The following is a 14,482-nucleotide window of genomic DNA, read 5'->3' as shown; positions in this document are numbered from 1 at the left end:
TTGGTAGCACAGTGGTGTAAAAATGATTTCATTAATTAAAAAAAACCAACATTATTTGAAATGAAATGAATTGCTGAGATATAGATCCCCCCTCCCTTTTAAATGCAGTATTCCCATTGTGAAAACCAGTGTAGTGGTTTAAGTGCTGGACTAGGACTGAGAGGATCAGGGTTGGAATCCGCACTCGGCCATGGAAACCCAGTGGATGACCTTAGACAAGTCACAGTCTCTTAGCCTCAGAAGAAGTTAAGGACCACTCCTCCTGAACAAATTCTGCCAAGAAAACCATATAATAGGGTCACCTTCAGGTTGCAATAAGTCAGTAATGAGTAGAAGGCATACAACAACAACTAATTCCTGATATCAGAATCCCTTTTCCTCTGCTCCAGGTGCAACTAAAGGTGAAACACATCAAAACAGTTTGTTCTAAACAAGTGTAGGTTAAACAGAAGGATGATTGTTAGTTGAGGTAATACCAGATTGCAGTGTAAAGAAATATTATTATTCATTGTATTAGCCTACAATGAAATGTTGATAATGATGCAAACGAGTCTCTCTTACATTATATATACTTGGCTTTAAAAAATAAATAAACATACAGTTGGTGAAGGAAGAAACTTGCTCCTTTACTTACTTTAAAAGTCTTTAGCTTAGATCGTAACTTCTGGCTCCATAAACACAAACTCCCATTCATGGAAGAATAACCATCACAGTAGGGGACTTTGGCGAAAAGTGCTCGTCTGTGGGCATGGTGAGGGCTGAGTGCCCACATGGTCAAGGCCCTACTGCTGCCAGTAGGGCATCATTGTGGCGTGTGCTGGTCTACACGGCACGTACCATGACAATACACCTCCGGTACAGTGACCAAACAATGCAGCGCAAGAGGGAGCAAAAAGAAGCTTTTTGCAGCTTCTTTTTGCTCCCTCCGGAGGCTGCGGCGTATGGTTGCCATGGCCCCAATCCGGAGGAAAAAGGAGTGGCATTCAGCTACCTGTCTGAACAGCCCCTTAGTGTAAGCTCATCTCAACTTAACTTCAGTGGAAGTTACTTCTGTTCATGGAGCAAAAAGATGAGATCCAAACATTTTTTTAAAAAAAGGTCTCTCTAAAATCAAAATTTTGTGCCATAGCCGAGTTTCTGTTCAAAATTATGCACACATGGAACTGCAGATACTAAACAGGCCGGCTCACTTCAGGTAGAGTGTTTCAGGGAAGCATTCTAAGCACTGTAGTTAAACCCCACACTTTAAAGAAAGGGCAGATTTTCTCTCCTCCAAAATTGGCTGACCGGAAAATAAAAATGAGGGACATGTAGTCAGCATCAAAAAATGCCACCCATCCTCTCTCGTAATGCACAAATACTTGGATTTTCTCAGGGGCTTCATCTAGGGTCAGACGCGTATCAGAAGACGTGAAAGCTTTGTATTCATCTCCACAGAGCCCTAAGGCCCAAATCCCTTCCTCTGGGCAAGTGACAACAGGTCCCTTCCTTTTGATGGATTCCTTGGCAACACCAAGAGCCCAGTTTTGCCCGTCGCCCACTTCAACCTCCCAGTAGTGGATCCCTGAGGCAAATCTTTCACAACCCAGCAGAATAAGAGTGGCATCAAATCTCTCAGGGTTGTTGGGCAGCGGTTGAACCATCTCTCCGCGTTTCACGCTTTTCTTACATTCGCTCACCAGAAGAAGAGGATGAGCTGACTTAGGATCCAGAGTAATGCTTGCTGAGGAAAAACAAAAAGCTCAGTCAGGAATGCTCAACCACAAGGAAGGTCAAGATTTTTATTAAACTATCTAGAAAATGCCAACAAAAGCAAGAATAGGGTTTCTAAGAAATGCCCATTTTAGACTAATACTGTACACCGTGACTTGATTTTGTGTTTTTTAGTTGGTTACTAGAACCAGGGTTCTAACTATATTTATATTAATAATACCAACTGCTGATTATGTAAATAAAAATAGTTTTTAAAAGAAATTATTAAGTGAAGAACAAGAGAAAATACTTGTTATCTGACCCAAATTCAACTGGTTAGGCCCCAATTTCAACTCTCCAAATTTGCAATCTGACACAAGAAGCTAACAGAAATCCATTGTTGGCCTGGTGGAGTGGGCGAGTGGCTTTATTCAGACCATTCACAATGGCCAATGTAGTACAATACATAAAGAGTTCTGAACTGACAGCAATAGTAGTGGGTAAAGTTGACAGTGAGCATCCTCAGTCTCCCCTACTCCTCAACAGGGAGATTTCTAAGATTTCAGTGAAACTAGCAGAAACCTTTGGGACAGCTTCCCAAAACTCCAGGTCCTGAGAAACTGTTCAAGAGCAGTCTGCCTCTCCTTATTTGCTCTCACCATGAAGAACTGGCACAGAGACTGGTTCTTCCCCTCTTTGAAGGCGTTGATGGTACCCATGTATAAGCCTAATGTTATTTTTAAAAATGGACCCCAAAAACCTGGGTTGACTTATCCCATGGGTCAATGTAAGTACTATACTTTAACTGATCAAAAAAGGAATCCTCCTCTTCTCTGGGTAGAGTGGCAAAAGCCATTGGCTTAGTCTGCCCAAAGATCACCTAAAAGAAGCACTAGTCCCCTCTACTCTGTCATCTATGCAGTCTTTAGGGTGAGCAGAAATAGTTATGCCTTCCCAAATCTTATAAGTTCTTTGGTGTTGTTTTCCTTTGCTTCGCCCTTTACATCTTGTGTTACATGCCCTAAGTTTTACTTTCAACTTATCCATGGGTCATATCAAAATCCAAAACTTTGGCCCCCAAACTTGCTCTTGACTTATAGTCAAGTATGTATAGTAGATAGGAGAGTCTAGTGACAGAAGTGCCTATGGCCCTTCTAGCTTCATGTGCAACTGTTTCCTTCCAGGATGTGGTCACTATTCTTACTGCCCCTTGCTACACTGTGTTAAGGGGTTTCTTGAAACTGAATGAGAGGCCCAAATAAATATTGTTCTTATTCCTGCAACAAGCGAACTCACCCATTTTAGCTGAAGTTTCCATTGACCTTGCTTTTGCTAATTCTGATATCATAGTCTCTAAAGGGAAAGAAGAAAGAGTCAGGAATCTCTCTAATCAATGAAATAGCAGCTCCCATTTTGCAAGGAGGAAATAAGAGAACTATAAGCAGCACTTTATCTTACATAAAACAACTTCACTCAGAAATTTAATGGGAAATGTGAAAGAAGGGAAAATATCCCATCGGCTACAGCATCTAGTGTTTAGAGTAGCATTTAGGATGCCAGTAATCTTGGCTTTCATCTTTCAAGTTGCTTGCCCTCATGGCTGCAAGACAAACTTGGAAAAATGTATAAGGACTCAATGGGGAAAACTTAGAAACCACAGAGCAGCTAAATTAGTAGAAATAGTCTAGCACAGAAAATATTCTGCCTGCTGATGGGAAAGATAATATAATTTATTCAGGAAGGCCTTTGAGATTTCAATTATGTAGCAGTAGTGTGTGAGAGATGATATGTTAAGCTGCTGTTTTTTATCAGTAATTATTATTTAAATGTATTTTAAACTATTTTTACCATGTTTTCTTTTTTAAAAATAATACTGTTATTTCATTCTTTTTTAACTTTTGTAAAATACAATTTTCGTTCGCGAAGTAAAGCCAGAGAGAGAGAAAATACAATTTTCACTTAATCTTGTTTTAAATTACTGGAAATCATTTTGGCAATCACCCCAGGAGAAAGGTGGAGTATAAAGTCAATAAATAAATAAAAATAAATAATGGAAGACATAGATCCCTGCATACACACATATATAGCACAATGAAATTCCTATGAGCAGAATGACCACTGAACTCCCTTGACCTTGAAAGCTAAGCAGGGTCAATCCTGGTCAGTACAGGGATGGGAGGCCACCAAGAATACCAGGTGCTGTAGGCCATCTTTCAGAAGAAGGAACTAGCAAAGCCATCTCTGAGTATTCCTTGCTTAAGAAAACCCTATGAAATGTATTAGATTGTCGTAAGTCGACAGGCAACTTGAAGGCACGCACACATGAACAAGCCTACGAAAAGGAGGAATTTGCCAAATCTGTTGCAAAAGATAACTTCTAGAAATAGTGGATTTAGGAATCCAGGAAATAAGAAGTTAACCTGGTGCTACAATGTACCACAGAGCTTCTCACAGTCTTTTATGTTTCTTTACACTCTTATCCCAAAACCATTTTGTTTGTTTTCTCTCTCCATCCATCCATCCATCCATCCATCCATCCATCCATCCACCCACCCATCCCATTCTTTCTCCCTACTGCTAAAATCCTTTTTCTCCCCCATTCCAGTTTTTGTAGTGGTCATACCTTGAATTGGTTCAGGACTCAAACACTTTCTTTCTTTCAAAGAGAACACAGAATGCTCAGAGAGACAGAGATGTTTATCACACTATGCTCTTAAAGTGCTACTATTCCACTTTGACTCCTCTAGCTGCCTCCTGTTGCATTCTGGGATTGGCAGTTTTAAGGAGGAGTATTTAGAATTCTCAGGCAGAGAAGTTCTCTGCCTGAGAATTCTAAATACCCCTCCTTAAAACTGCAAATCCCACAATGCAACAGGAGGCAGCTAGAGGAGTCAAAGTGGAATAGTAGCACTTTAAGAGCATAGTGTGATAAACATCAGTATTATATACTATTGGACCTTGAACAAAAGAGAATCCAAACATTCCGTTCCCCTTTTCTCAAAAACAGCAAATGTGATGGAATTCCTGAATATTTTAAATGACCAAGAAGTTTCATTTGCCTGTCTTGTTACCTCGACATTTATCCAGGGCTTCCTTGATAACTATATTTTTCAGACTGAAATGTCCAAGCTTCTTCTCCAGCTCAGTCGGAGAGGAAGAAACTTCAACCAATTGAGGCTGCTGTCCATCCTTACATCTACAATGGAAAATATGTAAATATGACACTGCAGTCAACATTTTGCAATCTGTGCAATTTAAAGGCTTAACACTACAATCTCAAACCTCACCATTTCAAAGTCAGAGTCAGATGATGTGATGCCACAGAATATTCATGAACATCCTTATGGGAAAGTCCAGTGCAAGGAGAGGTGTGAATTATTTATTTGGTACTGGGCAAAGCTATGTATCTGGCTTTGGGATAGGAAGGCAGAGCAAATGGGGTTGGTTGGCAAATGGGATTGCCAGGATTGGGAAGGGAGGTGATTAAGGGTATGGGCACCACAGAGGCAGCAGGAAGAGTCTAAGGACAGCAGAGGCTGAGTGGAAAGAGGATTTTATTTCAATTACACTCATGTGAGATCTTGGAAATGTTCTTTTTGGCCAAAAGTTCCCAGAATCTCCCAGCCATCATGGGAATTGTAGTTTATTGTGGCACCAGAGTTCTCCAACAAAGACGGCTAAATGTCTCACAAAACTAGAGTTCCCAGAATTCCCTAGCACTGAGCCAGGGCAGTTAAAGCAGTCTCAAACTAGGTTATTTCTGCAGTATGTTTTGGACCTCTTTCTCTGACGATCCCAAATCAAAGAGAAAGAACAGTCTTAGGAAGGCTATGTATTTTTGACTCTGCTACTATCCCCTGACCCAAGACATCATAGGTAACATAGGTCCGGTACAGACTGGCACTATGGGGCCAAAATTAGGGTTCGGGAGAGCAGAGTGTCTGCATGCTCCTGAGCCCTACCGTGCTGTCTGGGTGCCATCTTGGCACGCTAGTGTTCAGACGTGCATGCGTTGATGACATGCCTCATGCGTCACGTCCAAAGGGCGCGGTGTACAAGGGATGTCACCGCGCCAGTCCAGGGTGTTAATGGCACCTTGGCAGTGGCAGAGAAAGGAGCCACATTTCGCAGTTCCTTTTTCATGGTGCATCGTTGCAACGCTATTTGGCTGGTGCAGCCATGATCTGGGGGAGAAAAGGGTGGCCTCTGTCCGCCCCACCGCCATCTGCATAAACTGTGGGAACAGTACTAAGATCCCAGGGTTGCACCTCTGCCCTCCTAGGTTGTAAAGGGAAAGCAAAGTATTTCTAAGTGGCAGCTCAGATTTTTTTAATTATTAATATTTTATTTACATTCAAAACGGATCTCTTATATATACAAAAATGTTCAAGCATAACAAAAGCAGGAAAATAAAAACACAAAAGGAAGAAAAATAACCACATTATTTGCTGACCAAATATCGAAATATAAATCCATTTGTAAACTTTGTCTACACATCAGGGGTTGGACTGGATGGCCCTTGTGTACTCTTCCAAATGTATGATTCTATCATTCTTTCAAATGTTACAAAGGTTCTTAGATCTTCTATCCATTGGATCACAAGTGGAGGAAAATTAGCTTTCCAGTAACAAAACGTCAATCTTTTAGCAGTCAAAAGGGTGTGAAAAAAACACTTCCATTGGCTATTTGTTAATTTACTAGAAACAGGTAAATAATTCAAAACAGCATGCATGTTCCTGAATCAAGGAACTTTCTAAAACCAAATTTAGTTGTGTGATTACTTCCTCTCAAAATGTAGCTATTATGGAACAACTCAAAAGCATAAATGTTAAGGAAGCACTAGCACTATTAAATCTCCAACAATCTATTGATTTAGAAAGCACTTTCTTCAACAGACATTGTGGCAATCTATATATACGAAAGAGCAATTTCTGCTGAATAAGACATAATTGGAGAACTATAGCCATATCAGTTATAGATGCTAAAACCGATGGCCATTAATGAGTCAGATATTCTAATTCTCTATTCCATTCTTGCTGTAAACCTTGCGTATCGTATCATATTTATTTATAGGTAACAGAAATTTATATATATTGTTTATTCAATTTATATAAATTGTTGGTTGGGATACTTGATTGGCCTCAATTAATGTCTCTCATATTTATGGGAACCTTGCAATGCACTTAAAGCTGCAAGGTCAAATCCGGATTGTAACACACATTTCAGTAGTAGATATTGTCATTTAGTTGATAAGAGGCAGTTTAAATTGAACTTGCAAAATTGAAAAAGGCAATCTTTCTTGCCGTTTTTTACATAGCTATGCAATACTACTGATAGATACATACAAGCTGGTTTTCTATTGATATTTTGGATTACAGTAACCACCATGGTTATGCATTATGGAGTCATAATCCAAAATAGATGGAGGGCAGTAGGTTGTCAGGCATACTCCTGGCCCTTCTCACCATCCAAAGGAATGAATGGCATTGACAATGGCAGAGCAAGAGGTCAGGCTTATATCTTTGGGTCGAACTCCCTATTCAAAAACTTTTGTTAGACTATTCCAACTACAATAAAAGTGACCAAGTCTGAAGAGGAATTACCTACCGGCTCAAAATGGTCCTGATGTCCTGAGGAAGGTAGGGGAAGAAGAGACAGAAGATCAGTCTTAACACTTGTTATGCTACAAAATATTGCTTAAAGCAAGGCTTAGAAATAAAAGTAGGAAATAAAGAGAACATATTTAACAGAGGACTAGAATAAGGTCTTAAATATCAGCTCATTGGGAAAACTTGGCCAAAACCTCTGAGCCTTAGTCATCTATCTGAACGGGCGGGGGGGGGGGAAGGGGGGGAACAATTCAGATTGAATGAGACAAGTATTGGAAATGGAGCTGATAAGTATTTCTGTGCTGTTGAACTGTGCAACTGGCATTGGTACTGACTGAAGTAACATTTTTGAATGCATGTTCATATGACTCTGAAGTTAAGCTTTATTTCACAATGTATATTATTGGCATATTGGAGCAGCTGTGGCACCCATGTCTCCACCTTCTAGGCAGGGGAAGGAAGGCTTGAAAACCAATCAAGGTCCGGTGGAGGTAGCCTTGAAGTGAGGCAGAAGAATGTGGTGCTAAAGTGGTAAAAGGAGTAATGGGCCAAGGCTATTGGTGGGAAAGGAGACAGAGAGAAAGAGGAGGGTGAGGACAAGCTGCTTCTGTCCTGGCTCTGCAAAATCTCTCAGATATAGGGCCTTTTCTAGGGATAGATCTAGCTCCCAGAGGAGTGATGGTGACCCCTCCTCCTCTTTGTCCTGCAAAGAACAGAGCCATCCCAACGACTTTGTTTGCCCACCACTTGCAAAGTCTTGAAAGTCATGGCTGAAGAGTGCTGTGGAGCAAGTATGGGAACAGGAGGAGGAGGGCAGAGCCAGTGGCCCCCAGGAGCAACTCCCACCATGACTCCCCATCACCACCACCAGTACGACCCAGGCCACAGGAAAAGGGAGAACAAGGCCACCATGTATAGCATGAACTACCTGTCACTGAAGGGGCAGTGTTAAGTGCAGTGTAGCTGCTGCTTAGACTAGTTAACCAGCTGCACTGCTAGTTAAGCAGCAGCTACAAACTAGGGAATAAGCAAATCCTACAAAAGTTGAAGGCCAACTGTAATTTTTAAGATCTTTACAAAAATGCCAGGTTCTGAGCTGCATCATGCCTCTCCAGAAGGGGTACACAGATCTGGAAGACTTGCAGTAGATCAGCAAGGATTTCCAAGTCTCAATTGTTTAAAAATAGTTACTTCAAAATAACCCCTCCCTGCTCCATGAAGAATGCTAAGTGTAGCCATGACTGGATTTTTTCTGTGAAAGGACATTCCATTCTATTCATTCTCTTACTGGACATACTCCTGAGATCAGATTACTTGAATTCCAAGTTTATGCATTTTGTGTCAGGGTCTGTTGGGTTGATCTGGGTATTCTACTAAGCAAACAGAAGTAGCTCTTCTAGCCCTGAAGTCTAAAACAATATATTGCTTTTAATATTCTCAGATACCTCCATCTCTGCACCCAGCTGGGTTGTTAAACATTATAATTCACTTGAGACCTTCAAACCTAAGAATCTACGGTATACTCATCTATAAGTCTAAAAATTTATGCTCAAACATTGACCCCAAAATCTCAGGATGATTTATTTACAGGTCAGTATGATAATGTGATAGCAGCTCTTTCAGATTTCCGCATCTGGTGAAAGAGTTTCTTTTTCTCTTGAGCCAAGCAGAAAGAGTCCTGAGTGATTAACTGCAGTTAGACAAACAGAGATCCAATATAGTTTATTTTTTTCTTGTGCCAATCAGAAAGAATCCTGAGTGATTAATTCCTTTTAAATAAACAAACGGAGACTCTCTTGTGCCTCCGCTGACCAGCTGAAATCAGCGTTGGACTTTCTTGCTGTAAGCATACACACTGAAGGAGGCTCCAAGTTTTACCCTCGACCTATTCATGGGTCATGGCAAAATCCATAATTTTGGCCCCAAAATCTACCCTCAACAGTAGAGTATGTATGGTATGTACCTATAGGATCAGGGCAGGTGGCAATCTAAACAAGGCATTGTAACAGTCTATGTGTTTAGATACTTTTTTGTAGTATCTCTATCTATAGTAACCCTTTCTTCCAGTGAGCTAAAGGCATGCATGGCTCTTGCTCAACAACCTTATAAAACAGACCAGGCTAAAAGAAAATGACTGACCCAAGGGGGCCCAGTGCATGATGAGCAAAGGAATTCAGTCCTTACCAGTTGTGTTCCACAGAGAGGCGGGATATAAATATATTATTATTACTACTACTACTACTACTACTACTACTTTGTGCTGGAGGCATCAGAAATCATGGGTTGCTGCACAAGACAACATTTAGTCTTGGATAAAGAAGTTTGATTTTTGCTGCTATCTAGATTGTGTTTCTACATATATGTTGTTAGGCCCTCATATGAGTCCTAAGTGAATTGTTTAATTTTATTGCACAAATAGTATGCATATGATTTGAGAGAGACAGTTGCCTGCAGCCCCTTTCAACCCTTTTACCCTAAAGTAACCCTGGACATAATTTTCCAGTCTCAGGAAACCCTTGTATAAAACATATTATATCTACAGCTCAAAAGAAATGCCTCCCCCCCCCCCCCCCGTCACAATCTCTCATATAACCACTAGCAACTTCTTACAGAGCCCTAGGGTTGTGAGCTGCTTTGAGCATGGTTTATCCTAGAAAAAAAGGCACACAAATGAGGGATGATGATGATGCACTTTGCATCTTAGTGTAGGCTTGAACCTGGAACTCCTAAGCCACAATAGAACATTCTAACCACTACTCCACATTGGGTTCCCATATAGACTTCCATGCATGATGCACCAAAAACCAGGGAGCGCTGTGTCAATCTCACCTGCAGGAATTCACTTGCAGGCTGTTGACACTTTTCCTCTACTTCAGTGATTAAGGCATCCAGGCGATCAATTTCCTCAGACAGTTTGGTAGCGACTCCGTCTCTCTTCTGAACAATCTCCTTGTCAAATTTCTTCAACATAATAATCAGAAAACGCTCAATTTTTTCCAGAAACTCGTGGATTTGGTTAAATTCAACTTCCACCTTTTGCTTCTCAGTTTGAACATCATCCTGTAACAAAGAACAGAGGGGATGGGCCAGCCAAGATGGAAAAACACACACATGGTTGAAATAATCCTGATGTTCTCATACTGGTCATACCCTAGACAGGATAAGGCATCATGGTGCTGGAGATGCCAGGTACACCTGCAGGTCACCTGAGAGCAATGGAACACGTATTTATTTTCATAAGTGTAAACAATAAACTTTTAAGCTGATAGTACCTTTGAGACTAACTGCTCCATCAAATTAAGAAAATGTATGCCAGAAATCTCTTCTTCCCAGTTAGTCTCAAAGGTGCTAATGGACCACTTAGGGCTTTATATGCTAAAACCAACTAGTATGGCTATCTCTCTGAATACTAAATACATAGTTAATTTTATTAAATATATACTAATTATAATATTAATACAAAGCAATTTACTTTGCTCACATAACCTACTCCCACACAAGGCATCTTACAGTTTATCACCAGGTTTGTAGCTGCTTAGCTTTAGCAGTGCTGCATCATAAGGTCCCACCACACCATTTAGTGGATGTGGTTTAAAGACACTACTAAAAATAGTGAGGGTTGTAATATTCTTTATCCATATCCGGAATGCAAGAAAAGCTCTGGACTGATGAAAATCACAATACAGAAAATAGTTAGGAGACAAGCTCCATTTGCTCTGAGCCAACTGTTTATTTGTTTAAAAAGCCCAGAGAATCAGGATACAACAACATTTGGAGGGTTATAAACTGCCAATCCCTGGGATAAAACTATCACATGGCCAACAGCTCAGTCCAACTGTACTTTGCTGGTGTTATGTGCTTTCAAGTCATTTCTTCTTTGTGGAAACACTAAGGGTTTCCTGGGGCTGTGAGTGTGTGACCGCCCAAGGTCACCTAGTGAGTTTCCATGGTCAAACAGGGTTTCGAATCCTGATCTCAGAGTTATAGCCCAAAGTTCAAACAACTACACCATGCCGGCTCATCTAACTGTACTTATGGAATAATTATTTAATATCCCATCTTTCCTTAAGAGAGCTCAATTTTATGGTTATACAATCGGCCCTTCTTATACACGGATTTTTTATACACGGATTCAAGCATCCACGGTTTGAAAGTGTTCCAAAAAAAGTATAAATTTCAAGTATCAAACCTTGATTTTCCATTTTTTATATGGTCATTATATTTAATGGAACTTGAGCATCCATGGATTTTGTTATACACGGGAGATCTTGGAACCAAACCCCAGCATATAACAAGGGTCCACTGTAATTCCCCTGTCCCTTTCTTTTATCCACAAGAACAGTAAAAGCGGGCAGTTTCTCTAACCTGGAATCCTCCGAATATACTGGACTACAACTTCCCACTTGCCCATAGCAGTTAAGGAAGAATGAGTGTTGTAATTCAATATACCTGGATGGTACCAGATTGAAGACAACTGTGTTGGGGTATATCTATATGCTAAGGACAGATAGAATGAGGTTTCCTAAGATTCACATATCCTTCACTCCAATAATTGAAAGAACAGGTATCTCCTCCCTGTTCTTCCCTGGCAGTAGAGGGAAGTCCCTACCTGATCAGCTTGGCTTCTGCACTCCAAATCTTCTTTTGACTCCTTCAGCTTCTCTCTCCTTTCCTTCAGAGCCTTCACATGAGTGGCGACTTGTTTCTGAAGACAGAAAAGTGATATAGGCCTGTTACAGACAGCCAAAATAAAGCTGCTTCAAGTCACAGTGGAGGTATGGTGTTTCAATGATGCATGCGTCCTAAGAGTCCAGAAGTCACACCAAAGCCACACTCCAGTCCTAAGAACTGGAGCGTGGCTTTGGTGTGGCTTCTGGACTCTTAGGATGCATGCATCATTGAAACACCATACCTCCACTGTGACTCGAAGCAGCTTTATTTTGGCTGTCTGTAACAGGCCATAGTTGAAAGACAATTAAGCAAGGGATATTTTTCCTTTCGATATTCTGTGAGGCCCAGCTTCCAGTTAGACGGCTTTAAACCAAACCCCATGCTTTATCTTAATTTTGTTTCAGTCCCCAAATTTCTAGCACTGAAGTAAAACTTCAGCTGATCATTTAGAAATATAGTTGAGGCTTAGTAAAAGAAAACTCTATAAAAATGTTTTTAAATTCTGGCCACCTTTTACAAGTGATGCAAAGAAGGAAAAGAGGGGTATTGTAACTAAAAGATTTGATATATAGAAATAAAATCTTTTTCTGTATTGCAGAACAGTAAATACAATAGGTGTAGCCTAGAGAGGAGGAATATTATGTGTAAATTAATTATGGTAGCCAGAGAAGAGCAGGAAGTCCATTTGAATGAGTTGTAGAGTCAAGGACAAGATATTGTTTATTGCCTTGGGGAGGGCGCTGTTGTTTTTTGGTGTGCTTAATGTGTGTTATAATTTAAATATTAAGTGTGATATTAAAATCTAATTAAAAAACAGAAATGCAATTTAGGCATCCAAAGACAAGGGAAAGGAAGAATTACCATGAGTATGCAAAGACACTAAAGACACTAAATGTAGGAATTCTAGGTGTAAATGATTTTCAGTGTCTTACTTTGCGATGCTGGAAATTTGGGGACTGAAGGAAAACTTCACTGTGAGGGAGACAACAATATTATCGGGTGGGGACTTTTGTTCTCTTCTCCTCTGCTGGTACTTAAAAGATCATTATTTCAGCAGCATCGGGAACAAATATGTAGGAGGTGATTTCCTCAAGCAGCAGAACAACACAGAAGCAGCCACCTGCCATTTGCTGGACCTCCAAAACACGAACGAACGAGGGCCGACATCGACCAGCTCAGGTGATGATCTGCTGCAGCTCAATCGATGTGTTCAGAGAGACTGAACATATCAATATATAAGAAGGCCAACTGTATACAGGGTGCCTAGACACCCTCCTTTTCTGGGACATGCCCTCCATAGCCACTTCTGTCCAGGAGGACCTCCAGAACGTCCTCCATTTTGAGCAGGGCTAAGAAGCATGATTTTACGTTTAGAAGAGTGTTTGTAGGTTTTATTCGGTCTTTAATTTTTCTTCTTGAATGCCCTACGCCTTTGTGGTGCCTTATCCAACCAAGCCTGTCGGAGAGTGCTGGGAGAGGCAGCCCCCAACCCAACTCCATTGGAGGATACTGGGTGAGGCAGTCCCCATTCAAGCTTACTGGGGGAGGCTGGAGGATACTAGGCGAGGCAGTCACTGGAGAATACCTGGAGATGCAGTCCCCAGCCAAGCTCAGTGGAGGATGCCTCTCTCTACATGCATTCATTGGCCATGCTGACTGGAGGATGCTGGGAGAGGCCTTCCCCAATCTAACCCTATTGGAGGATGATGGGAGATGCTCTCCCTGGGCCTGACCTTGTAGTCCTGGGCAGCCTCCTCGATGGGGAGCATGGGGTGGGCCTTGTGGGCGCGGGACTCGCGGCAGATGACGCAGACGGGGCTCTCGTCCTGCTCGCAGAAGAGCTTGAGGGGCTCCTGGTGCTTCTGGCAGAGGCGCTGCCCGGCCGCCAGCGAGGAGGCCGCCTCCAGCCGCAGCCGCTTGGCCACCTCCACCACGTTGCCCAGCTCCCGGTTGGGCCTGAAGCTCCGCTTCCGCGACCAGCGCCGGCACTGCGGGCAGGAGGTGTTCTCGTCCTCGGAGCGGCCCCAGCACTGCGCGATGCAGGCCTGGCAGAAGTTGTGGCCGCAGTCGATGGAGACCGGCTCCCGGAAGTAGCTCAGGCAGATGGAGCAGGTGATCTCCCGCTGCAGCGTCTCCAGGGGGCTCTCCGAGGAGGCCATGGCCGGAAGCAAGGCGGCCGAGAGGCCGAGCCAGGAGGAGGAGGGAAGAATGGACTATGGAAGCAAACAGAGCAGCCGCAGCCGCAGCCGCTTCCGCCGCCCCCGCTTCCGCCGCCTGGCTTCCGGGAGGCACCCCATTGGCTGAGAGCTGGAGGGAGGAGCCAATCAAAGGGACGCCCTCCCCCTCCCTTTGTATGTGAAGAAGAAACACGCAATAAAAGCACACCGCAGAGAACGCCTCTCTAGGAATCTCTAGGTCCTCTCCTGCAACTCTATGGTCGGCCTTAATAACTAAAGTTGCACTGAAAGACTTACTAGAGATCCCTAGAGAGAACACTCCACTAGGCCTTT

At 42.2% G+C, this 14,482-nt stretch overlaps 1 protein-coding gene across 1 annotated transcript; it reads right to left on the bottom strand.

Annotated features, from left to right (window-relative positions):
- Window positions 1-480: 480 nt before the first annotated feature.
- Window positions 481-14,193, bottom strand: LOC149321157 (zinc finger protein RFP-like). The gene is made up of 7 exons (XM_089516417.1): window positions 13,706-14,193; window positions 11,911-12,006; window positions 10,131-10,361; window positions 7,300-7,322; window positions 4,764-4,888; window positions 2,989-3,045; window positions 481-1,723 (listed from the first exon to the last, which is right to left on the bottom strand). Exons 1-7 carry the CDS (start codon window positions 14,129-14,131, stop codon window positions 1,206-1,208), a joined length of 1,476 nt encoding a protein of 491 aa, XP_089372543.1. The 5' UTR covers window positions 14,132-14,193; the 3' UTR covers window positions 481-1,205.
- Between the last annotated feature and the right edge of the window lie 289 nt (window positions 14,194-14,482).

This window comes from Sceloporus occidentalis, unplaced genomic scaffold (assembly GCF_023333645.1).
Source record: "Sceloporus occidentalis isolate IW3139 unplaced genomic scaffold, rSceOcc1.0.p SCAF_1, whole genome shotgun sequence".
NCBI lineage: Eukaryota > Metazoa > Chordata > Lepidosauria > Squamata > Phrynosomatidae > Sceloporus > Sceloporus occidentalis.
This window is presented reverse-complemented; position numbering and strand designations above follow the sequence as displayed.